Source organism: Bufo gargarizans, chromosome 10, assembly GCF_014858855.1.
Source record: "Bufo gargarizans isolate SCDJY-AF-19 chromosome 10, ASM1485885v1, whole genome shotgun sequence".
NCBI lineage: Eukaryota > Metazoa > Chordata > Amphibia > Anura > Bufonidae > Bufo > Bufo gargarizans.
In genome coordinates, this window is record NC_058089.1 from 6,743,288 (window position 1) to 6,770,624 (window position 27,337).

The 27,337-nt window shown below is 43.2% G+C and overlaps 1 protein-coding gene across 1 annotated transcript; it reads left to right on the top strand.

Moving 5' to 3' along the window:
• Nucleotides 1–27,337, top strand: SYT13 (synaptotagmin 13). Its single transcript, XM_044270445.1, has 7 exons — nucleotides 1–337; nucleotides 3,296–3,485; nucleotides 8,509–8,519; nucleotides 19,451–19,586; nucleotides 21,566–21,879; nucleotides 26,213–26,339; nucleotides 26,505–27,337. The coding sequence occupies exons 1-7, from the start codon at nucleotides 167–169 to the stop codon at nucleotides 26,807–26,809; spliced, it is 1,254 nt and encodes a 417-aa protein (XP_044126380.1). The 5' UTR covers nucleotides 1–166; the 3' UTR covers nucleotides 26,810–27,337.

Here is a 27,337-nt window from a genome sequence, read left to right on the forward strand (position 1 = left end):
GCCCCTCATCCCCGCTCATTGAGAGAAGCTGTCGCCCATCACATTCCAGCCTCGGCACTCCAAGAACTAGGAAGACGGCTGCTCAGACTGGAGCTGGCAGCAGAGCTGTGCCAAGCAGTGACCATGCCACACTGACACCCACCTCGGGCACCCGAGAAGTGCCATCATGATAGCTCCTCTAGTGGCCATGGGGGCCACCCTGGGCACTCTGACTGGCTTCATCGCTCTGTGCGGACTGATGTGTCTTTGCAAATATATTCATAAAAGGAAGCTGCCACCTGACAGTGGGGATGGCACACCTGTGACCATGGCCAGTGTGCTCCAGCCTGGGCAAGTGGTAAGTGTCATTGTGTCACAGGACTTACCTGTGTTAGACTAAGATCTGAACCCACACTGCTTTCTATATGATAGAAATAGATAGATATGAGATAGATGGATCTGATAACCTTGTCTCATCTCAGGATATGTATGATATAGCAGAGGCTGCTGTGATACAGAAGGGGTTAATTCACATGTTCTGGTCCCAGTGCTGTCCTATGGTGATATGTTAGAAATTGCATCAGCTGCTTCAGAACATCTTTGATGATGCTATATGGTAACAGTATATTTGCTTGGCGGTCTGGCCACTAGGACCCTCAATGATCGCGAGGGTCTCCGTCCCCGGTGGTCAGCAAGTATTTGGTCATGCAATCACTCACTCTCCATTGAGATGATAGGAGTGATATGGGACCCTATGTAAGCCTATTGTCCTCAATATCCGGGGGCCCCGCCTGCAGACCCCCAGAGCAGACTTTTAGGATACAGTCAGAATGTCAGATCTTATTATATTTCAGATTTTAGTTACTTGATATTTCTCAATTGCCAGACCTCAGATTCTCTGACACAGAGCTCCAAATCCACCGCATAGAACAAGGGATAAAGGGATGGGCCGAGGAACAACATTCATCACCGCTGGGACCCTCTACAATCATAAGAATGGGGCCCCTGAACCCCATGTGTGACTGCAGCAGGAGAGCGTATGATGAGTAACCACCGCTCCATTCACTTCTATGGGAGCGCAGCAGTCATATAAAGAGAGAGACTGAAGAGATAGATAGATAGATAGATATGGGATAGATATTAGTTGGATAGATAGATAGATAGATATTAGATAGATAGATAGATAGATATGAGAAAGATAGTGATAGATAATAGATAGATAGATAGATAGATAGATAGATATGGGATAGATAGATAGATAGATAGATAGATAGATAGATAGATAGATATGAGAAAGATAGTGATAGATAATAGATAGATAGATAGATAGATAGATATGAGAAAGATAGTGATAGATAATAGATAGATAGATAGATAGATAGATAGATATGAGATATATAGAGACAGATGATAGATAGATAGATATGAGATAGATAGATAGATAGATAGATAGATAGATAGATAGATAGATAGATAGGAGATAGATATGAGATAGATAGATAGATAGATAGATATGAGATATATAGAGACAGATAATAGATAGATATGAGATAGATAGATAGATAGATAGATAGATAGATATGAGATAGATAGATAGATAGATAGATAGATAGGAGATAGATAATAGCTTTGTAGTCAGTGATTCCAGGGAGTTTGCAGTACTTCGCTGACTTGCAGCAGTTGATTACACAGGAGGACATTCTTGGCTTCTCCTCCTATAAATCTGGATACATTATACATGTGCATCATGCGCCTGAAAAACTTCACATTGCAAAGAAAAGTCTTCTGGAAACTTTCATATGTAACGTGATCCCAGGAGGACGCGTTTCGCTGCCGACTGTTCTGTAAAACTCAGATCGACACATTTACACTTTTCAGAAATTCTACAGAGACGGCACTGTTACCAAGCAACGACAGCGCCAAATGTGTAAATGCATTCAGAGAGTCAACGCGAGTGCAGGGGTCTCCCCGGGTGACGGACGCCATATCTGCCTGGGCGATCCCGAATCCCGAAATGTCACTTGCAGACATGGGGGGGGGGGGGGGATTTATTATTTCTGTCTTAGACTTATCAGATTTATTAGTGGTGCACACGCCGTATGATAGATTCTGCACATTGGGTATATTTATCAACCTGTTTACGCATCTATCTATCTCATATCTATCTATCTATTATCTATCTCATATCTATCTATTATCTATCTATCTCATATCTATCTATTATCTATCTCATATCTATCTATCTATTATCTATCTATTATCTATCTATCTATCTATTATCTATCTCATATCTATCTATTATCTATCTCATATCTATCTATCTATTATCTATCTATTATCTATCTATCTATCTATTATCTATCTTATATCTATCTATCTATCTATCTATTATCTCATATCTATCTATCTATTATCTATCTATTATCTATCTATCTATTATCTATCTATCTATTATCTATCTATCTATATATTATCTATCTATTATCTATCTATCTATCTATTATCTATTATCTATCTATCTTTCTCATAGCGATCTATTCTGTCTGCCTGCGGCCACCACTAGAGGGAGCTCACTGCATCCAATTGTACCCAAATTGCATTGAACTCAGTGGGGGAATTAATTATTCTATTTGCAGCAGAAATCTGGTGTAATAAAGACTCATTTTTGTATTTTTTACACAAAAATTATAAACTTTTTTTACATTTTACACAGTGATTTTGGTGAAACATGGGTCTTGCCCACAACATATATTTAGTAAACTTCTAATTTCACCATAGGGTATTGCCAACCTTCCTTCCTAGAAGGGTTGGGGTGAAGAACGGAAGAGGAGAAGGGTCAACCATGGGATTAGGGGGCACCAGAACCATTTAGCCTTGTGAAGTAGAGCCCCCTCTATTTTATGTACATACCATGTAGCAAGATGAAGCCAATACAACCAACTCAGCTAGCTGGGGAAGACTGGATTATTTAAAGGGGTATTCCCCTGTATGACTATTATGGCATATCACTAGAATATTCTCCAGTATTTCAGTGTGTGGGGGCCAATCCCTAAGATGACGGGACAGATATCCTAGCCCTGGAACCCCTTCTTTCTCAGTATCTGTGGAGCCCCATTATATCCTGGCTCTGTGCCGTTATATTCTTATATGGGAATACCCCTGTAAAGTTACAACAAGTTTGAAAACTTTGCATTAACCTACATTGTATCAGATCTCGCTAATCATCACATTTTGTATGATACCCTTCAGTGGCTTTGCTCTTGATCTTCCTCTTACTTCCGTCTTTCATCCCCCTTTCTTCCACTTCTACCATTAGATGAATGTCTACAGATGCACGGAGCCGGTTCAGCCTCAGGCGAAGCTTCGCTTTCTTCACATCATTTCTACTGCGCAAACGTCCCCGGAGATCATTAATTGCAAAGACCAAGCTTTGAAGGTCGCCCAAAACGAGCAGAAAGAAGACAACAACAAACCTGTGGAAACTATCTCAGGAGGTTTGTACTCAGGTACTGGAGCAGGGACACTGATATTATTCATGATTATCATCATCATCATTATTTAGAGGTGTCATTTTATGATGATAACCCCTTTCCGTGGCTGAAAACTTGCTCATCTGTAGTGTTACAATGTATTAAATACAGAAGAAAACAACTTCTACCTAAACTGATACTTTGTAACAGACTCTGACACTGTAGGATTAGGAGCGGTTTTCAGCTACTGAATTTTAACAATTCCATTCAATGGCAGCAAGCAAAGATCTTGGGGAAAAGGGCAGATACTGAAATTCTATGTTGGATACATTGTTTTACAATGATGACGCTTAAAGGGGTGTTCCCATCTCAGATGTTAATGGTATATATATCGTTAGGATAGGCCACCAACGTCAGAAAGGTCTGGGACCCGTCGCTATCTCCAGGATGGGCCCCACAAAGTAATGCTAATGCGGCCGAGTATGAGCTATGGAAGTTCCAAAATTAGCTGAGCTCAGTTATTTCAGGCGGTCCTATAGCAGTGAATGGAGAGGCGGCCGTGCATGCGCCGTGCGCTCTGCATTCACCACTATGGGGCTTCCGAAAATAGCAGAACACGGTCACTCGAGCGTATTTTTGGAACTCCTATAGCAGTGAATGGAGAGCATGCTGTGCATGTGTAAGGTATGATCTCCTTCATTTCTGGGGCCCCATTCAGGATATAGCAGGGGTCCCAGTGGATATGCCATCAATAACTGAGATGGGTACAACCCTTTCATTGACATAGGACTGGGAAATTCATAGGTTTTCCGTCAGCTGGGGCAAGGATTCCGTTTTCTGCCCCGGCCACATATCTAGAATCTACAGAACGGCTAGCTGAGGACTCCTTGGCAGACGTCCAGGGATGTACTTGTAGCACCGGCAGCCTGGAGCCACATTGCCAGCAGGCGCTTGTGTCACCTGTTCCTAGACTTGAGAGCTTCCGGATCCCTGAGGAGATGTAGGTGTCTTAAGGATAAGCTGGAATAACCTGTTTTCAGTGAAACAGTTTGTAATTACCATGCAAAGTACTAGGGAACACAGGCGATAGACCACACTGTAAGCCGGGTCTCAGATCAGAATAAAAATACAATGTAGAAGAAGTTCTCTATGTGTGGGGCGCACGTACGTATGTTATATCATGCATAGTGTTGAGCAAAGTTATGGAAAATTCGATTCGGCTGCTCCGCCAAATTTTACCCCAAAAATTTGCTTTGTGATGAATTACTTTGTCATCACGAAGTGCATTTCTTTGTAAGTAGCGGGTGCAATGATAGGGAACGGTGATTGCGCAGCTCCCCGTCGTTGTACCCCTCAGATGCTGAGTTCATAGCTGACTTTAATATTTAAGTCTGTAATAAAAAAATAAATTCATAAAATCATACTTACCCTCATCTATTTGAGCGCCAAGAGCCCGCCGCCACCGCCATCTTGATTGAAAATCCACCGCAAAATCTCCCGCGGCCCATGATGACGTCATCACATCAGCCGGCGTGGTGACGTCATACGTCACTGAGCACGGGATTTCACGCAGGAACTTAAATCAAGATGGCGGTGGCAGGCTCTTGGCGCTCAAATGGATGGGGTATGATTATTTTTTTTACCCCATTTCAGGGAAAATTAATTAGTTACCACGAAGCACGAGGAAATTCGGCTTTGTGGTGAATCAAATTTTCCCTGAAATTCGGATGGAATTCCACTTCAATTCGCTCACCACTAATCATGCACGCAGGTCCTATGGGAGCTAGATTACACTGTACCAAATATGAACATCACTTCGTGTGCAGGTCCCATAATCAGCGCTGATTAATTTTCCATCTACATTCATAGAGGTGTGATGACTTGATTGACAGGTCAAGACATCAGCATGCTGAGGGCAGAGCTGTGTCCTAGCATCTACATATCATATACACTATGTACTATAGCTTCACCACACTCAGAACGCTCAGAAAGCTGATCTACATATCACTGCTTTATCCACAAGCACAATATATGATTATAAAGACACCAGTAATATGTGATAGCTTATAAGTATAGAAAATACAAACTTCTCTCAATGTGGTTATGCTATAGCCTTGTGATAAGTGTTTGGTTTTGCAGGTAGGGCTTCCAGGTTTGAATCTTGGGAGGGACAGAGATTTTTTTCTTCAGATATTCTATTCTTCCACACTTAACCCATAATAAAAGTCTATATCCTTAGGGCTCATGCACACGACCGTATGGCTTTTTCAGTGTTTTGCGGGCTATTTTTAACAGATCCACTTTTTGTTTCACTAGTGTTTCCGGGTCAGTTCAATTTTTCCGTTCCGTTTTTCCGTATGGCATATACAGTAATTACATAGAAAAAATTGAAATGGGCATAAAATTTCCAATAGATGGTTCCGCAAAAACGGATCTGATACAGAAGACATACGGAGTACTTTCCGTATGTGTTCTGTTGTTTTTTTTTAGGACCCCTTGATTTGAATGGAGCCACGGAACGTGATTTGAGGGCAAAAATAGGACATGTTCTATCTTTGAACAGAACGGAAATATGGAAATGGAATGCACACAGAGATACTTCAGTTTTTTTTTGCTGACCCATTGAAATGAGTGGTTCAGTATAAGTAACGCCTACTGAACTAAAAAAACGGCCAGTATACTGAACGCAAAAAACATTCGTGTGCATGACCCCTTATATTGAGAATAGTGTTTTTAGACTTAGAAAGCTAATACAAATTACTGATTTCTTTATAATCATATATTGTGCCTGTGAATAAACCGGTAATAGGTTTTAGGTTTCTAAGGAAAGAAAAAACCAATTCACAATGTAGTGACAGCTTTTATTGTTATATATATTATTTTTATAGTATAGGCTTTTATTATGGGTTAAATAAAAGAGAAAAGAAATAACAGTAAAAAAAGTTTATGTTAGTCTCTCCTGGGACTTGAACGATATATAAAACCAAGCACTTACCTCCAAGCTATAAATTTACCACATAGAGAAGTATGTCTTTTCTATACTTATAAGCTGACACATATCACTGGTGTTTTTAGAATCATATATTGTGCTTGTGGATAAAGCAGTAATATCTAGATTGGCTTTCTGAGCAGATCTCAGTGTGGTGAAGCTATAGTACATAGTGTATATGATATGTACATGCAAGGACACAGCCCCGCCTCCTGGTGCTCCAACATTTGAATGCATATGAATAAAATGCTGATATTTCTGCAGTTATTTAGCATACAGACAAAAGAAAGGTATCGTTTTATTCAGCATGATTAGCCCTACCAGGCAGTATGTCTGGTTTAACAGGGTCGATCGTGCTGATAGAGCCTCTTTAAATTATAAAAGTCTGCCTGCCTGCAGCGACCACTAGAGGGAGCTTACACAGGTAGTGCCTTGAAAGGAGTATAAATCTGCATGTACTGAGCTCCCCCTAGTGGTGGCTGCAGAAAACAGAATTTTATTTTTGAAAAAATAAAAATGAATTGGCTGATCAGTGCAGGGTGCTCTCATAAAATGCTACAGCATGGGCGACGTCACCCAGTCACATACATGTTGTCATATGACACATCACATGGCACGCCTATGTATATGCCAAGCTTCCAGGACAAGAGTAGATTTGTGTTTAATGCCAGTCTATTTGGCTATGTCATAAAGAAAGTACATTAGTACCCAGGTGTTTTTGAATTTCTGACCTTACTGCTGGTAAAAGAAAAAACTGGTAAAAACACTCATATCGCTAATGAGCTAACATCAATCAAACTTACATCAAGACCAGAAGTGACCAGAGTACTAAAGAGATGCATATTATAAGAGCAGATCCATCAACAGCAGCTTGTTGATGATTTCCAATATTTTTTTATTACTGCAAAAATTGTGACAAAAAGCGGAAAAATAATGCAAGTGTTTGACAGAGATGTTTTTGGGGAGAAAAGGCGACTTTCCTGCTGCAGATTCACGGCTGGTGTGTGGGTCTACAGCACATTTCCGAGTTGTTGTGCTCTTACTCTCAAGAGCCCTCATGAGATCGATAGCACTTGCAGGTACTTGCTAACAAAATGATAATACTTCAGCTGCCAAAGCGTCTTCATTGCAATAGCAAACCCTTAAAGGGCAATTCCACATATTGTGTCATCTGCAAAATTAAAAAGATGCACCTAAATTGGGAAAAGTACAACAAAATAGCAACAAAAAAAGGTAGGCAAAAATATAAATGACTGTAAAACCTACTGTATAAATGTTCCTTACTGATGGCCCCTAAGCTATGCGTGTGGCTTCAGACTTGCAGGAAAGTATATGGAAATCTCCTGGCAATGACCGAGATCTAAGGAGCAGCATTCAATGTTGGATTCCCCAATAGACTTGTGAGGCAAAACGTTTAATAAATATACATTACAATAGGCCCATAACAACTGATAGAAATGCAAAACAAGATAACTCAAATAGCTCTGCAGGACCTGGAGAGAGGGTAGTGTATAGACTTATAAGGGTTAAAGGACACAACACCGGGTCTCTTACCCTAAGAGTCCCTACAGCTCTCTCCAAAATGTGTCTTCCTATACGGCCCTGGTGGTCCCTTTGGAATACGGCGATGACGGCCCAGCTTCGTCAAAGGGATGAAATAAAGAGAAAATAAACACTCCAACTCCACAGAGCGTTCCAACGCGTTTCAGTGGCACTGTGGTGGCGATATAGTGCCAAGAAAGCCCTAGTGCCAATGTGGTCCTGGTGCCAAAAATCGCCCTACTATGGGCTACAAATACAATCAGCATTTCTACGATAACATTGTCACCAGCAGATGTATAGTGACAAAAGGAGCGGTGATCAATCGCTCAGTTATACTCATCTGTCCATGTAGAGGTGGGACATGGGTCAGAGAGGTGGCATCGCGTCCAGCCAAGTGTTCCCCAATCGGTTTCCGAAATTCACGAATGGTCTTGCCTATATACTCAAGACCACATTCACAGGTTGCCCTGTAGATGACGCCTTTTGTACGACAGTTTATAAAGCGTCTAATCTCATACGTTTTTCCAGTAACATCGCTGGTAAAGAGGCGTCCCCGGGTGATATGCGAGCAGGCTACACAGCCACTTAGACGCTTTATAAACTGTCGTACAAAAGGCGTCATCTACAGGGCAACCTGTGAATGTGGTCTTGAGTATATAGGCAAGGTCATTCGTGAATTTCGGACACTTGGGTGATGTGAGACACAATAGGGATGCCCCCATAGCCAAACATGTTGAAATTACACATGGCGGTGATCACTCCAAATTGAGGTTCATGGGTATCCATCCAAAAGAGGTGGAGAATGGGACAGGAAGATACTACAGAGAGAATCGTGCTGGATATTTGAATTACAAGCTGAGTATCCTAAGGGCCTAAATGAGCAATTCTATTTGGCTGCTATATCTGACCAGGGATTGTCATCTCACCATCTTTTGTCCCATATTCGGACCTCTAACCTTTGTCAGCATCTCTATCTTGTTTACATGTGATTCCAAGCTGTTGAATTATTATTATTATATATATTTGTGATATTTATCTTTGACTCATATGATCTTTCAGCTCATGGTCTGTAATTCATTATTTTGGTGCATTTTTTACTAAAAGTTTGCCGCCTGTGATTAGCATTATCACTAGCTGTGAGTGTAGTACGTCTGGATTAGTGCATCTCTACAGGGAGGACTGTTGTATTGTTCTTTGTATCGAATAGACGATATATACTCTTATCTTATGGTACTGGGATCCTAGTAATTCACCACCTGTTGGTTTATGGTTCAGTACTTCATTTACATATCGTTACTACCTTCTCGCTTCTAAATGAGAGCTCCGTTTACGGATCAAGTCTCATCAAGTATATGGACCTAGAATCTGCTGATAAGAGGTTTCTCTAAACCCCATTAACTATGGACAAGCATTGTCTGTCCAGTGGTAAAAGGTTTCTTTGTCTATTTCGATCATAACGAGGCGGCCGGGGAGGCGTGTTTAGCCCATTTTGCCTTCCCATCCCTCCCGTTGCTGATTCCGCCCACCTAGCGCGTCAGTAGGACGTGTTGTAACCTCCCAGCTGGCTTCGCTGTCTCCGACGATCGTTCCAATCATGTGATGAATCACATGACCGGCCCATGTGACGCGCCATGTGTTGGGACGGGGCGGACTGATAGCGATCTGGCGCGGCCTTTAAATTCGGCTGCACAGATACCTACATCGCTGCCGCCATACACTGGACGCGATGCCACATCTCTGACCCATGTCCCACCTCTACATGGACAGATGAGTATAACTGAGCGATTGATCACCGCTCCTTTTGTCACTATACATCTGCTGGCGACAATGTTATCATAGAACTGCTGATTGTATTTGTAGCCCATAGTAGGGCGATTTTTGGCACCAGGACCACATTGGCACTAGGGCTTTCTTGGCACTATATCGCCACCACAGTGCCACTGAAACACGTTGGAACGCTCTGTGGAGTTGGTGTGAGTGTTTATTTTCTCTTTATTTCATCCCTTTGACGAAGCTGGGCCGTCATCGCCGTATTCCAAAGGGACCACCAGGGCCGTATAGGAAGACACATTTTGGAGAGAGCTGTAGGGACTCTTAGGCCACTTTCACACAGCCGTTGCGGGAAAATGTGCGGGTGCGTTGCGGGAACGCCCGCGATTTTTCTGCGCGAGTGCAAAACATTGTAATGCGTTTTGCACTCGCGTGAGAAAAATCGCGCGTGTTTGGTACCCAAACCCGAACTTCTTCACTGAAGTTCGGGCTTGGGATCGGTGTTTTGTAGATTGTATTATTTTCCCTTATAACATGGTTATAAGGGAAAATAATAGCATTCTGAATACAGAATGCATAGTACAATAGCGCTGGAGGGGTTAAAATTTTTTTTTATTTAACTCACCTTAGTCCACTTGCTCGCGCAGCCGGCATCTCTTCTGTCTTCATCTTAGCTGTGTGCAGTACCAGGACCTGTGGTGACGTCACTCCGGTCATCACATGATCCATCACCATGGTAAAAGATCATGTGATGGATCATGTGATGACTGTGACGTCACCAAAGGTCCTTGTTGCTACACAGAGCTAAGATCAAGACAGAAGGAGATGCCGGCTGCGCGAGCAAGTGGACCAAGGTGAGTTAAATTATTTTTAATTTTTTTTAACCCCTCCAGCACTATTGTACTATGCATTCTGTATTCAGAATGCTATTATTTTCCCTTATAACCATGTTATAAGGAAAAATAATAATGATCGGGTCCCCAGCCTGATCGTCTCCTAGCAACCGTGAGTGAAAATCGCACCGCATCCGCACTTGCTTGCGGATGCTTGCGATTTTCACGCAACCCCATTCACTTCTATGGGGCCTGCGTTGCGTGAATAACGCACAAAGAGGAGCATGCTGCGATTTTCACGCAGCGCAAAAGTGATGCGTGAAAATCACCGCTCATGTGAACAGCCCCATAGAAATCAATGGGTCCGGATTCAGTGCGGGTGCAATGCGTTCAACTCACGCATCGCATCCGCGCGGAATACTCGCCCGTGTGAAAGGGGCCTTAGGGTAAGAGACCCGGTGTTGTGTCCTTTAACCCCTTTAAGTCTATACACTACCCTCTCTCCTGGTCATGCTGAGCTATTCGAGTTATCTTGTTTTGCATTTCTATCAATGGATATGGGCCTATTGTAATGTATATTTATTAAACGTTAAGTCTTAATCAGGTCACCCATACTAGTTATTTAATTTATTTTGAATTATTTGGTTACTCCTATTACTTATTTATTTGTGACCAAAATTACCTGGTTGTGTTTATCTGTTCATATCTATCTATCTATCCTTCCTTTCTCATATCTATCTATCCTTCCTTTCTCATATCTATCTATCTATCTATCTATCTATCTATCTATCTCACATCTATAGTATATATAACCATCTTTCCCTATCATCCTTCAGGCCGCACAACACAAAGGGTTAATGTCTTGCTCCTCCCGTCTAGGACAGAAGATAAATCATTAGTAAATCAGACTAATTAATCCCCCTATAAAGGAGTGCACACCCACTAGGTAGACATGTTTTTTTCTTCTGCCCCCCCCCCCCCCTCCTCCCGTGCAACCACCACTCCTGTCGCTAATCAAGATCGCTATCAGATCAGGCCAGGCAGCCGCTGTGTCTACAAACTGATACTTTCCTGACCTCTCAGACAGAAGCGGTACCATGGGCATTAGTGTACATTGCAAACCAGCATTGTTTCAAGAAGAAACCAATGTTTATCAAGTCTGGTTCGTCTTGTGGTGATCCAGCCAGAAACTCGGGAAGACCAGTATTGATGGCTTCGTCCAAGAAATACTGAACAAAGTAGATTTTTCTGGCCATTCCAATAACTCTGGTCGGGAAGTACACTTCCACATTCTTTGAGCTCAGGAAAGGCGGTGTATCTGTGATCCAATATCAGAGACCGGGGAGCAATATATCTAGCTCTTCATTTAGGGCAGGCTCAAGAATCAGTCAGTGGTGGAGCAAACAGATAGTATTTCCACCATTGGCGCAGGACTCGCTCTGATCCACGGTACAGTCGATACAGTAAAAATTTGACTTGGGCAGTGGAAGGTCAAACCGTGGGCAGCCATCCACATTCAAGGTATTCTGAATATTCAGATGGATCTGTTAAGTAGGTCACAGTTGAAGTCTCAGCGATTGTATTTATTAATTTTTTTATTTTCAAAATTATTATTATTATTGTATTATAAGAAACATAAACATCAATACAGACCTTCTTACAAGGCAGATGATAGCTGCAGATCAATAGGTACAGAGGGCTTCAAAATCTTATCGCAAAATAGTATAAGTCACCAGGTCACTCTGTAACAAATATCAGAGATGAACAACAAAGTAATCTCACTAAATATAAGTGTAGATTTATCCTAAAAAGATGAGCTGCCAATGCAAAAATGAACCAGCGAAAGAAGCGGGGAGGAAAGAGCCCATCAAATGATTGTCCTTTTTTGCAAGGGTCATTTATTTCATCGCTTCTCTATAAGGTTCAGAGGAGAGGTATAAAGGCCAAGTGAGAGAGAAGGAGTAAGATATGTACATGCAAACGTTCCGCATGCCATGGTGTCTTACAGAATAACTTGCTAAATAAAGAAGTGTCTGTATTTCGCCCAGGGGGACCAGGTAGTCTGAAATGTGACCTGGTCTCCCAGCTAGCTCTTCTAGGCGGTACAAGGAGTCAACTTTCTCTATCCACTGTCTAAGTGTTGGCGGAGAATCCGATTTCCATTGTGTATGGAGCATTATCCTAGCGGCTGCTAAGAGGTGTCTTCTTAACCTCAGTCAGTGTTTGGGAATCTTGTCTGGGAATAGGTGTCTGGTAGTAAAGAGAAGTTCAACCCCATAATCAGATTAATCTTGGATATAACAGACGACCAATATGGGACAGTGAGTTGGAATGTCCACCATAAGTGGAAGTATGTGCCCAACTGTTGACCGCATCTCCAGCAGCAGGGGTTCTATCTAGAGTCATATTTGTTTAGCAACCCTGGGGTTAGATGCCATATAGTCAGTATTTTATAGCCGCTCTCTTGCATTCTAATGCATTTCGAGGACTGTTTAGGGGCAAGAAAGAGCTTGTGTAAAACCTCTTCCGAGAATGTTTTATTGAGATCCCTTTCCCAAGCTTTGATGAATAAATGTACTATGTTATTAGCTGTGGAAGTTAATAACCCACTTTTTTTTAGGTGTTTTAAGTTGGGTGAAGAGAGTTTCAAATGTTGTTACCGATCTATGTAGGTTTCCCGTCTGTATTAGTTGTTTAAAGGATGAAATAAATGTGTTGTATATTAGTGGATGGGCAAAGCATTTGTTCAGCGAGTGATGCCAGAGCGGGGGTTGTGCCATCTGTTATTAAAGCGTCAATGGTGGAGTGATTGAGTTTATTCTCTTTAGGTATGGTGTTGCTGTAATCAATATCCGCACTGAATATTATATCTCTCACTTGCAGTAGTGGGGAAGGGAAAGGGGAGCACAATTCTCGGAGATCCTTCATAGTCGATATTCTTCTGGTTTCAGATATAAATGGGTTCTGTATTGCACATGATGCTGAGATGATTTGATTAGAGAATACAATGTATCTCAGCAGATAACACCAAATATCCTCCTCGATAGGGACCCATAGCTTATGTGGGGGCTTCCTAACCCAATCCACTAGCCTATTCAGATGGACAGCTCGGACGTGTGCTTGTGGGGCAGGTAAATCAATTCTCCCCTATTTTGGGGGGAGTTGAAGTGTGGAGTATTTAATGCTCGGTTCCATATGTATCTAGAGAAGATCCTGGTCAGCTTGGAGTAAAAGATGTTGGGAATATGTATGGGTAGAGCTTGTAGTAGATTGGCCATATGAGACATTTTGCTCAATTTTTTCGACCAAACCAAGAAATATACGGTGTTGGCCAGGACGCTAAGATTTTGGATATCTCCTGAAGCAGGGGTAGGACATTATTTTTATATAGTTGAGCAGTCTCAGAAGAGATCTTTATCCCTAGAAATTTTATGGAGGATTGGGACCAGTCAAATGGCGATTTGTTAGATAGTAAGGATGACTGGCGCTTAGGGAGGGATATGTTCAAAACTTGAGACTTACTCATCTTTACCTTGAAGTTAGATACTGCACCGAAATCATTGACTAAGAGCTCTATTATTGGAAGTGAGGTGGAAGGATCAGTCAACATCAGCAATAGATCATCAGCGTATGCTGCGGCCTTGTGCTCCCTACCAATATGCGGTTATCGAGTCCTATTTTCTGCAACAAGGTCTCCATAATTATCACAAAGAGCAGAGGAGATCATGGACGACCCTGTCGAGTGCCATTAGAAATAGGGAACACGGGCGACAGCACATCATTCACCATTGCTCTAGCAGTAGGGTCTTTGTACATGGAGAAAATAGCTTCGATAAAAGCGAGTAGAATACCGGAAGCTGCTCTAGAAGACCATAGATGCAACCAGTCTACCCGGTCGAAAGCCTTTTCGGCGTCTGTACTTAGCAATATTAGCGTTTTTTCTGATATTTTAGCACATGTGATAAGTTGTATTACTCTATAAATGTTGTCCTTACCCTCCCTGCCAGGCACAAATCCAACTTGATCTAGGGAAATAAGAGAGGGAAGGGTAGTTTGTAATCTATGGGCCAATATTTTTGCAAACAGTTTAAGGTCCACGTTAAGCAAGGAGATGGGCCGATAATTACCACATAAAGTTGGGTCCTTCCCTTTCTTATGGATAATAGAGATTAAAGTTTGCTTATGAAAGGGGATACAAGCTAGCGCTGCATTATACAACTTACTAAGGTATGGAAGCAACATCTGCTAACAGGTATCATAATAGAATGGAGATAGTCCATCTGGGCCAGGACATTTATTTTTAGGTGTAGTATCTATCGCTTCCTTAATTTCTTGAATGGATATAGTGGAGCAGAGCTTTTGGGTTTGAGCCTCAGTTAATTTGGGGAGAGACAGTGAGGAGAGGAAATTATCTAACAAGTGCTTTTTAATCTTAGGGGTCGACAGATCCTGGAAATTTTTGTAAATTATACAACTGTGTGTAGAAGCGTGCATCCTCTGTTTTGTGTAGTAAGTTGCCCGAGGAGCTTTTAAGACTTGCGATAAATTATTTGTTTTTCCTATTTTTAATCTGAGCCAACATAAAGCTAGTCGGCTTGTCGCCATGTGCGTAATGTTTATACAGTATTTCGCATAAAGGTAAGCTTTGGCTGAGAATATTTTTGAGCTCGTCTCGGAGGGACGTTAAATCTGCTAGATGCGAAGGCTAATAGGGATTTCCTGCGCAGACACTCCTGTTGTGAGATTTTCTGCTGTAAGGGCTCGTTCACACGACCGTTGATGTCCCGTTCCCGTATTGCGGACCGCATTTGCGGATCCGCAATACAAGGGCACCCGTTCCGTTGTCATTCCGCATCACGGATGCGGACCTAATTATTTCAATGGGTCCGCAAATCCGGAGATGCGGAACGGAACACTACGGAGTGCTTTCTGGGATTCTGTCCCGTGCCTCCGCACCGCAAAAAGATAGAACATGCTCTATCTTTTTGCGGAACGGAGGGATCGTGGACCCATTCAAGTGAATGGGTCTGCGATCCCAATGCGCCTGCCGCAGGGAAGGTGCCCCGTGCATTGCGGACCGCAATTTGCTGTCCACAGCACGGGCTTCACACGGTCGTGTGAACGAGCCCTAAGTCTGATATTTTCTTAGTCTTTTCTTTATGTACATATGCACAGAGAGATATGAATTCCCCTCTGATATGCGACTTGTGCGCCTCCCAGAGCGTCTGCAGTGAGACCTCCCCATTATCGTTTATTTTAAAGAATTCCTCTAGGTGTCGCTTAATTTTTGGGGGGTTTTGGGGGGGATTTTAGTAGAAGGTCATTTAATCTCCAACATCTAGAAGGAGGTGGGGACGAGGGTAATGTGTAAATTAGTTCCAATAGTGAGTGATCTAAAAGAACTTGTGTTTTAATAGTTATATGATTAATGGGGATGAATATATAATCTATCCATAGGAATTGTGTCGGGCCGAATAATGTGTGCGCCACGAGTCAGCTAATTGTAAGGAGTAAAGTAGCTGTTTTAATTTTACTAAGGTCCTGAATCGATGGGCCGATTTTCCATTAGACGTGTCTATAAGTGGGTTTAAAGCCACATCGAGATCACCACCCAAAACTAATGTCCCTTCTGAAAAGCGTAATAATTTCTTCAAGACCTTGATGAGCCAAGGAATTTGATCCTTATTGGGAGCATAGAGATTCCCTATTGTGAACATAGAGTTACCTAGTTTTCCTTTAATAAAGAGATGGCGGCCCTCTGTGTCCACACATTTATCAACCACAGAAAAGGAGATACGTTTGCTAATTCCTATACTTACACCCTATCAGCTAGCCACTGTCCGAGCCAGCGTGATACCATGTGGAAAAATGAAGTCTGTTCATAGTGGGAAGGTTCGTTTTCCTAAAGTGCGTTTCCTATATCACACAGATATCTGCTTTGTTCTTTTTAAGAAAATAAATCACCTGACCTCTCTTGGATGGAGAATTTAGGCCTCTCACATTGTAGGATAGAATATTAAGGCGTGTCATTGAAATATTTAGGAGAAAGAGCCATTAGCTGATGTTATTTCTGTTTTGTTCCCACACTTCAACCTTTCCTTCCTCCCTCCCTCCCTCTCTCCCACCCCAAGGACCTCTGGTAACAATATGGCTCAAAGTATATAGTGCAACGCTTAAGGTGAATCGGGGGCTTTATAAGAGTACCATAAAGAGATACAGCCGGTGACAGCGGTATTACAGATGTCATGGCTGTAGAGACCCAACTAATCATGGACTAATAGAAGCATAAAGAAAGAATAAAGGGTGAAAAAAAATAAGGATGGTTTGTAAAGAAGGAAAATGATAGTGCTACAAGAGAGTAGCGGAAATTTAGAGATAGTGGAAGAGCCTATATAGTGGAGAGTTATGGGCCGGGTTGGACACCAGAAGGTCTTCACGTGTATAGAGACAAAGGGCAGGAAATGAAAGGAAGGAGCAAAGAGAAGAAGGACATTTGGAAGTGTCTAAACTTTGTGCCCCAGTTTGAAGTGGGCATGTATAGGGGAAGAAGTCAAGTTGGCACTGGGATACAGTGTGAGAATAAGACAGGTAGCATGTGTTCATGGAGGGAAGGCAATCTCGGGTCTACTCTTAAAAGGAATAAGAAGATCTCTTGGAGGGAGGTCAGTTTGCAAGAGAGCAGAATGGAATATAGACAGAAGTAAAGTAAAGGCGAAGGTGGAAACAGATAGTGTCTATAGGTATCCATAAAGGTTACAGTACCATCTAGTATCAAAGTACTGGTAGGTGGAGAAATGTCCCTTTTACCAACATGTCAGTTCAGGTGTTATCTGAACTGATGCTTTCCTCCCTTCCTCCTGGATTTCGCAGAGCAACCGTGTGTAACTTCTTCCCATGGGGAAGGTGGTTGAAGATGTGGTAAATTTGCCAGGTCCTTCACCTCTGCCCAATCAGGAATCTGGAGGTCTGGTAGATCCAAGGCCATATATCCATCTGGGAGGTCTGTGACTGACCGGACCAGGAATCTTTTATTACTGCATGTGAACATGAGTCCTAATGGGAATTTCCAGCTGTATTGGATGCCCTTAGATCTAAGAGCTTCTGTTAATGGCTTGAGGGCTCTTCTCTTTTGTAATGTTTGTGGAGATAAGTCCTTGTAAATATGTACTTGGGTGCCCTCAAACTCAATCTGGGTAGATCTTCTAGTAAGACGCAGAATCTCTTCCTTCACCATCCCGTGATGGTTCAGAATCTTTAGGCTTCCTCCGTTGTGCTCTATGGACTCGTTCTATTATAACATCATCTGCATAGGAGTCCCCTAGGATGAGGCGGAAGATTTGCAGAACTGCTGAGTGAAGGGCTGTTGGTATAACAGATTCTGGAAGATCTTTTATTCGCAAGTTGTTTCTATGACTTCTGTTCTCCTGATCTTTAATAGCTTCAAAGGCCGCATTGTGGTAATTTTGGCAGGACAACAGATTAGCCATGACAGCTGTACTATAACTTCACATCTTGCTTTATAACTTCACATCTTGCTTTATATCTTGTAAGTCCTTAAAAAGGGGGTCTAAAGCTTTGGAAGAGAATCTTGATGGGAAGGAACATCCATTTCACTATCCGATTCCTCTCCAGTATCAACATTTGCCAAAGGAGATAGTGGAAGAGTCTTTAGATGGGGTAGACATTTTCTGAATGGCAGAGTTGGAATTTTCCTTTGTCATGTATTTGTTCATTTCTCCTCATGAGACAGTGGATTTTTGGGTGTTATTAGAGTCTTTAGAGACAGCTTGCCCAATTTTAACCATTTTGTTACGAGGGAGAAGGCTTTAGAGGTGTTGGGACTCCTTGGTGCCTCGTATGCTATTTACATCGGGGACACTTAGTAAGTACTCGGAGAGTGGATATTATATTGTATTATAGCCACAGAAAAAATTAGGACAGGGTCCTGAAGCTGGTGATGGCGCACCCCAAAAACAATGGCAGCTAATTAGATCGTTAGAACAATCCAGAAAAATTGGAGCAGTGCCCTTACATAGGAGAGGGGCAAGAAGTCATATCCTTTTAAGTTATGCGGAGAATCGTTTTCAATGGGGTAAAGAGGAACCAGTAACCTATACAGCAGTTCACAGAGCGGGCCGCGGGACCAGATCCACCAGAGAGGCTCCGGTATAGTACTAACCAGGATGTCAGGCCCTCTGGTGAGTTGTACACCTAGGATGGCGATATTTGTAGTTAGTGGAAACGCCAGTTACGGGGGCAGATGCAGCACTCACGATGTTTCACCGAGTAGGTCTGCCCGGTGTTCCATGGGGCAGGTCGGTGACCAGGAACCGACAGAACTGAATGAAGCTCGGCATAAATTCTGGGCCTTTAAACACAGCGCAGTAAGGAGCACGTCTCTTACCTGGTCCATCAGCTCCTGGTTCAGAAAATGTTACGGTCTTGGGGCTGCCGGGAGATTCAGAGCAGGCGGCCCCTAGGCTTCTAGGCCGCATAGGCCTCAGTTGTAAAAGAGGCAGATCTCCAGTTCGCAATTGTTCCAGGCGGTCCAAGACAGATGAAACAGCGTGTTCTAGCTAGTACTGATTGACTGGACCGTTCCGTAGCTCTTATAACCGCCGATGGCCAAGGATTGTCAAGATAAGTCAGAGAGCTCTCTGAATCACGTCTTGGCAGCACCACGGCAGGTCACCCCCCCCCCCCCCCCTCAGCGACTGTAGTTTTAACAGATTGTGTGCAGATGGGGTACCCCTGTTTTTTATGGGTTTGCTCTTGCACAGAGGTGTATTGGTTCCATATGAAACCTCATGTTACAAATGTGTCAATATTTATTATCTACGTAACCATTAACTCGTTATCATTTCCAGACCAGATACCAAATCTCTCTCCTGCTGGTGAGGACCCTGAGAAGACAACCTCTTCTTTACATCATGCACCAAAACTGCAGCTACTCCCTGGGGTATGACCGGCAAGCGGCAGAGTTATGTGTGTCCTTCCTTGAAGGTAAATATGTCATTATATGGAAATCGCGCCATCAGTTATATGTAAATGAGAAGTAGGAGAGCAGCGTCTGAGGATCCTGAGGCCGACAGAGATCTCCCCCGACTCCTCCGCACACGGTCAGCTCTGCAGAACACGGATGTGTATTCCATGAGCAGTGAGGAGAAAGCTGCCCCCAAACACTTCTTATCTCCCGTGAAAACAAAAGGATCAGGCAAAAGTATTCATTCTGCCCAATCCTGCTCTCCCCTAACACATTAGATGTTCAGCCAAACCTGCAGTTCTTGGGGGGTTCAGCCAACAATACACTAATGTGTATGAGGGCCCTAAGATTTCACATATCAGTATTTAGTGTGAGACCCGCAGGAGAGTGATTATTCATCCTCAGAGCTGTATCTAGAAGGAAGTCACACTCCATGATGAAGGTTTATGGCAGAAGATATGGCACATCAGACAAGGTGTCAATTATTAGAAAAACATGGCTGCTTTTTTCCCCCAAAAACAGCGGCCAACCTGTCCATAGGTCGTGTCTAGTATTGCAGCTCAAGTCCAATAAAAGAATTGGGAGAGCTGTAATACCATACACAGCCTGTGGACAGGTGTGGCATTGTTTTCTGGAAGAAAGCAGCCATGGTTTTCTTACCCTGGAAAACCTGTTTAAGATCAGCCTATATGAGACTGATTCTTAAATGCATGACCTAGGAAAAAAAACAACATAGCTGTCAGCCAATCACAAGCATCTTCTCACAAGCCAATCACGAGTATCTTCTCACACTCACAAGCCAATCACGAGCATCTTCTCACACTCACAAGCCAATCACAAGCATCTTCTCACACTCACAAGCCAATCACAAGCATCTTCTCACGCTCACAAGCCAATCACGAGCATCTTCTCACACTCACAACCCAATCACGAGCATCTTCTCACACTCACAACCCAATCACTAATCATCTTCTCACGCTCACAAGCATCTTCTCACATTCACAACCAAATTACAAGCATCTTCTCATATTTACAAGCCAATCATGAGCATCTTCTCTATCTCACAAGGCAATTGCAGGCATCTTCTCACACTACAAGCAAATCACAAGCATCTCCTCACACTCACAAGCCAATCACAAGCATCTTCTCACACTCTCATGCCAATCACGAGCATCTTCTCACCCTTTCAAGCCAATCACGAGCATCTTCTCACACTCACAAGCATCTTCTCACGATCTCAAGCCAATCCCGAGCATCTCCTCACAATCACAAGCCAAGCACAAGCATCTTCTCATGCTCACAAGCCAATCCCGAGCATCTCCTCACACTCACAAGCCAAGCACAAGCATCTTCTCACGCTCTCAAGCCAATCCTGAGCATCTCCTTACACTCACAAGCTAATCACGAGCATCTTCTCACACTCACAAGCCAATCCTGAGCATCTTCTCATGCTCACAAGCATCTTCTCACACTCACAAGCCAAGCACAAGCATCTTCTCACACTCACAAGCCAAGCACAAGCATCTTCTCACACTCACAAGTCAACCACAATCAGCTTTACCTTAACCTATATTTCACAGTCACAAGAATTCAGGAAGCTAAGATATGGCGAGCTGTTTGCTAGGGTCCACTCTCACTATAGAACTGCTTTGCAGGTCCCAATACCTACCTGTAACATGGAGGGAACACTGGGGTGCATAGTTGCCAACAATCCCAGTAAATTTGGCTTGTCCTGGGCTGAAAATGGGTGGGGCCTTAAATAAACCCCACCCAGAACAGGACATAACTGTCTGGTTTGGGTCATACATGGGGCATGGGCACTGCAGGGTGAAGGAGTGGAAATTCATTTTTTGACAAACAATATCTGATCTTCTTGGAGCATGAGTAATGGAAGGTGAGTGATCATTTGCAGGGTGTGAATATTTTTGAAAAACATCCATTATTTTGATGCAAGTTTTGGGAAAAAAAACTAAACATACACAATGTTGATATATTGCAGTTGTAGGAGCAGTGCTTCCAGGAGAGGAGGATGGTGGGAGTCACTGCTACGTCCTGGGCACACTAAATACTCATCATGGCCAGACGGAGGCACAAACAGCACTTATAAAGAGAAAGGCCCACACGGTGTGGGAAGAAGCTCTGCTGTTCCCTTTGAAGGAGGAGGACAGAGCGGAGGCCACGCTGACCCTCACCCTGAGGAACTGCGACCGCTTCTCTCGACATCAGGTGGCTGGAGAAATCACCCTGAGCCTGGCTCACGTTGGCATTCCATTTGGCACAGCAAGATGGGTGGACCTCAGGGCACCAGAAAAGGTGGAGAAAGTAATAGATATGTCTTTCATGTATAAATATGCAATATTGCCGTTTTCTCATGTGCTGACCCCTAGTGGACAAAACGCTGCAGAGTGGTCCAAAAAACGAATCTCATTTTGCAGCCTACAGTGAAATGAGAATGTATCGCCTGATTTAAACTAGTACACAGAGGGTTAACGACTAATGATATCACAGAATGAAGGATGGGGTTATCTGAGAAAGACCGGTGATGTCACAGAATGTGGGGTGGGGTTATCTGACATAGAATGGTGATGTCACAGAATGTGGGGTGGGGTTATCTGACATAGACTGGTGATGTCACAGAATGTGGGGTGGGGTTATCTGACATAGACTGGTGATGTCACAGAATGTGGGGTGGGGTTATCTGACATAGACTGGTGATGTCATAGAATGTGGGGTGGGGTCATCTGACAGAATGGTGTTGTCACAGAATGTGGGGTGGGGTTATCTGACATAGACTGGTGATGTCACAGAATGTGGGGTGGGGTTATCTGATAGGTCATCAATATCTGATCAGTAGGGGGCATCCGGGCCCCCCTCCCCAATCAGCTATTTTGAGAAGGCAATGGTTCTACTCGCAGCACCATACATTAGTGGCTGTGATTGGTACTGCAGCTCAGCCCCATTGATTTCAATGGGACTGAGACGCACTTAGGTCATGTGACTGATGAACGCGTCGCCTGGGGAAAGCAGAGAGAAGGCCGCGGCGCTCACAGGAGTCATGGCTGTCGGACCCCCACCGATAAGTAAAATAAAGTCTCAGAAAACCAAACTGTACCCCTCAAAGCTCTAAAAAATAGAAATATTAAAAATAATATAAATACCAGATCCATCAACAGCAGCTTGTTCTTGGTTTCCAACACTATTTAGGAGGATACACTAAAAAGATGCTACAGGCTTGGTATCTGGTCATGGTAAATCAGCGGTGGGGCCTCCCTTTAATATTCTTAGCAAACTTGTTGGCCTGACCCAAATGACGAGCACTTACCTGCTTTGCTCTTCTCCCAATGTTGCAAGACAGGATCATCATCATGATTTGGATCTACCTTAACCTAACTATGACTATGGAAAGCAGTGACATCAAGACATGAGGGAAATATGGTGGGTGCACCAGGTCTGACCCTCCAGTGAATTGGCACCTAAAAGGGTGAAGATGTAGTGAGCGCGCTCAGCTATTTCCACATATCACATAGACTTTTATGGAGGACGCTGTGAGCATGCTTGGCCATTGCAACATACAACTCCTCTACACTGAGGACTGTGGGTCCGGGGTCCCTGTTCTAGCAATCGGCTTACGAATGGGGGGAGTAAATGTTAATCCCCATTATATATAGAGTAGCATAACCTGCCCTTCTGACTACGAGCAGATACTAGTTTGAAAACGTAAATCAATTTCACAAATCTCATTACTAAGCATGCTGCGGTATTTTCTCCGGACAGAATTCTGGAACACTTGCCGGAATGCCGGATCCGGCATTTTTTTTCCATAGTGCCGGATCGGGCATTAAAATTGCCGCATTGACGGATCCGGTCTTCCGGTGTGCGCATGCGCAGACCCCTTTAAAAATGTAAAACAAAATAATACCGGATCCGTTTTTCCGGATGACACCGGACAGACGGATCCGGCATTGCAATGCATTTGTGAGATGGATCCGCATACGGATCTGTCTACAAATGGTTTCCGTTTGCATACAGATTGCCGAATCCAGCAACGCAAGTGTGAAAGTACCTAAGGCGAAAGACGTCAGCAGATCGGATTAAAGCGTAAAACCTGAAATCTATGAATAAGATTTATAATCAACGATGCAGCAGATAATGAGTCACTTCAGCCGAGCGGCACATGGCGAGCGCTGGATCCTGAATACGTGTCCTAGTTCACAGATGTCTGCCTGCGTCACAGCAGATATCCTGGAGTGGTCCTTCGGTGCCGATCATTACTGGTGCAGCGGGGAGGGGGAGAAGACGCCCTGCTGCTATTTTTAGCACAGCTCATACGCTCCCCCTCACCTTAATATCCTCCTGGTGTCAGGGAATTCATGGAAAGTAGATAAGGAGAAATGTCCAGATCAGTTCTGCGCACCTGCATTATGTACAGCCGCTTATTTCCATTTATATCAGGTTCAAGATGAATTTGCTGTTTGGGGGGGGGGGCGTCTGGTACCTGCTCGTAAACAAAAATTATAAATTATATTTAGCTATTAAGTTGTCACCTGTGCGAGACAAGGGACAGAATGCCGTCTCCCAGGATGGAGGGTAGGACAATATGAACCAGTAGGTGGTTTTGATTTTTAGGACATCCATGGTGAGGTTTACAGTTCCCAAATAATATACAATCAGAGCGCAAATAATACAATCATACAGTGCCCAAATAATAATAGTCATACAGTGCTCAAATAATACAATCATACAGTGCCCAAATAATATACAGTCATACAGTGCTCAAATAATATACAAACCGGATTCCCAAAAAGTTGGGACCCTAAAGAAGTTGTGAATAAAAACTGAATGCAATGATGTGGAGATGGCAAATGTCAATATTTTATTTGTAATAGAACGTAGATGACAGATCAAACGTTTAATCCGAGTAAATGTATCATTTTAAAGGAAAAATACGTTGATTAAAATTTTCACGGTGTCAACAAATCCCCAAAAAGTTGGGACAAGTAGCAATAAGAGGCTGGAAAAAGTAAATTTGAGCATAACGAAGAGCTGGAAGAGCAATTAACACTAATTAGGTCAATTGGCAACATGATTGGGTATAAAAAGAGCTTCTCAGAGTGGCAGTGTCTCTCAGAAGCCAAGATGGGCAGAGGATCACCAATTCCCACAATGTTGGCAGAAAGATAGTGGAGCAATATCAGAAAGGTGTTACCCAGCGAAACATTGCAAAGACTTTGCATCTATCATCATCAACTGTGCAGAACATCATCCGAAGATTCAGAGAATCGGGAACAATCTCTGTGCGTAAGGGTCAAGGCCGTAAAACCATACTGGATGCCCGTGATCTCCGGGCCCTTAAACGACACTGCACCACAAACAGGAATGCTACTGTAAAGGAAATCACAGAATGGGCTCAGGAATACTTCCAGAAACCATTGTCAGTGACCACAATCCACCGCGCCATCCGCCGTTGCCAGCTGAAACTCTACAGTGCAAAGAAGAAGCCATTTCTAAGCAAGATCCACAAGCTCAGGCGTTTTCACTGGGCCGGGATCATTTAAAATGGAGTGTGGCAAAATGGAAGACTGTTCTGTGGTCAGACGAGTCACGATTCGAAGTTCTTTTTGGAAATCTGGGACGCCATGTCATCCGGACCAAAGAGGACAAGGACAACCCGAGTTGTTATCAACGCTCAGTTCAGAAGCCTGCATCTCTGATGGTATGGGGTGGCATGAGTGCGTGTGGCATGGGCAGCTTGCATGTCTGGAAAGGCACCATCAATGCAGAAAAATATATTCAGGTTCTAGAACAACATATGCTCCTATCCAGACGTCATCTCTTTCAGGGAAGACCCTGCATTTCTCAACAAGATAATGCCAGACCACATTCTGCATCAATCACAACATCATGGCTGCGTAGGAGAAGGATCCGGGTACTGAAATGGCCGGTCTGCAGTCCAGATCTTTCACCTATAGAGAACATTTGGCGCATCATAAAGAGGAAGGTGCAACAAAGAAGGCCCAAGACGGTGGAACAGTTAGAGGCCTGTATTAGACAAGAATGGGAGAGCATTCCTATTTCTAAACTTGAGAAACTGGTCTCCTCGGTCCCCAGACGTCTGAGTGTTGTAAGAAGAAGGGGAGATGCCACACAGCGGTGAAAATGGCCTTGTCCCAACTTTTTGGGGATTTGTTGACACCATGAAATTCTGATTCAACATATTTTTCCCTTAAAATGGTACATTTTCTCAGTTTAAACTTTTGTTCCGTGATTTATGTTCTATTCTGAATAAAATATTAGAAGTTGGCGCCTCCACATCATTGCATTCAGTTTTTATTCACGATTTGTATAGTGTCCCAACTTTTTGGGAATCCGGTTTGTAATATACAATCATACAGTGCCCATATAATATACAATCATACAGTGCCCAAATAATAATACATTCATACAGTGCCCAAATAATATACAATCATACAGTACACAAAGCTGACCTGTTTGGCCACATTTCTGGAAATGGAGTGTAGATAAACCACTGACAATTTTTAAATTCAGCTGGCAGAATTCTGAATGCAGCTCTAGATGTGATTGGAGAAAATGGTCAGATTTAGGACAAAAACAGTGAAGTGATTATTGTGTATATTATTATCCTCAGGATGCAGACTCGTCTGGAGAAGTCCTCATGTCCATGAGTTATCTCCCAGCGGCCAATCGCCTCATCGTGGTGCTAATCAAAGCCCGGAATATCCACTCCGATCAGAACAACGACCTCGTGGGCAAAGGTACGTGACCTGCATCTTTCATGTGCACTTTACTTCTGAAGATTTACAAGTCACTAAGCAAACATCAAACAAAAGTGTCAACTGTAATAAAGCTCCAGGCGATCTGTGGCTGGGGCATACACATAAGTCACAGCCTTCTGACCCTTCCCTGTGTCTCCCTGGTAGATCTGTTCTTCAAGGTCATCCTCTGGCATCAGGCACAAAGGCTCAAGAGGAAACAAAGCAAAAAGGCAAAACAAAAAATCAATCCCGTCTGGAATGAGATGATCATGTTTGAGGTGCCACCAGAACTCCTAGGAGAAGTCAGCATGAAGATGGAGTTGCTGAGTCAGGAATCCGGAGGACCTAGTCGTGCAATAGGCTCGTGTTATCTGGGGTCAGATCAGACTGGCATAGGAAAGAGTCACTGGCAAGAAATGATAAATAATCCCAGGAGACAAATAGCAATGTGGCACCATTTGCTCCCGTGAGAGTTCCTGTCCTGATCTCATCATCTCTGAGGCTCTCATCACTGCCAAGAATATGGGAAAAGAACATGGACCTATTGTACACGGAGCCAAGAATGATATAAACAAAGCAACAAAGTGGTTTACTGTGTTTAAAAGTGTAACAATGTATCATTTTTAGGAGGGACGGCGCCAGGTGTATATGGGCAACACAGTAGACCATGTTTACTCATATTGCCATGGGTCGCTGAAGCTCCGTCACTTGCCTAGGTTTGCTTAGTGCGGACACTGGTCCTATGTTTTATGCTGAACTCATTGCAAAAGATTCCACTCGTTCCTCATGGGAGGAGCTTCATGACATCATCAAAGGTCTATTTATGATTTCTTCACAGGTCATTTGTGCATCCTACACTGCGTTTCCCAAACCTATCGATGGTATATAGCCATAAGGGCTCATGCACACAACCGTATGTATTTTGCGGTCCACAAAAAATACGGATGGCGTCCGTGTGCATTCCGTATTTTGCGGAATGGAACCACTGGCCCCTAATA

What these genes read in the sequence shown, in the direction of transcription:
- SYT13 (XM_044270445.1), top strand. Translation starts at nt 167, where the DNA reads ATGATAGCTCCTCTAGTGGCCATGGGGGCCACCCTGGGCACTCTGACT. An exon ending in TGCTCCAGCCTGGGCAAGTG is followed by an intron (nt 338 to 3,295) that starts GTAAGTGTCATT and finishes TTCTACCATTAG; the next exon opens with ATGAATGTCTACAGATGCAC. An exon ending in ATGTGTGTCCTTCCTTGAAG is followed by an intron (nt 19,587 to 21,565) that starts GTAAATATGTCA and finishes GATATATTGCAG; the next exon opens with TTGTAGGAGCAGTGCTTCCA.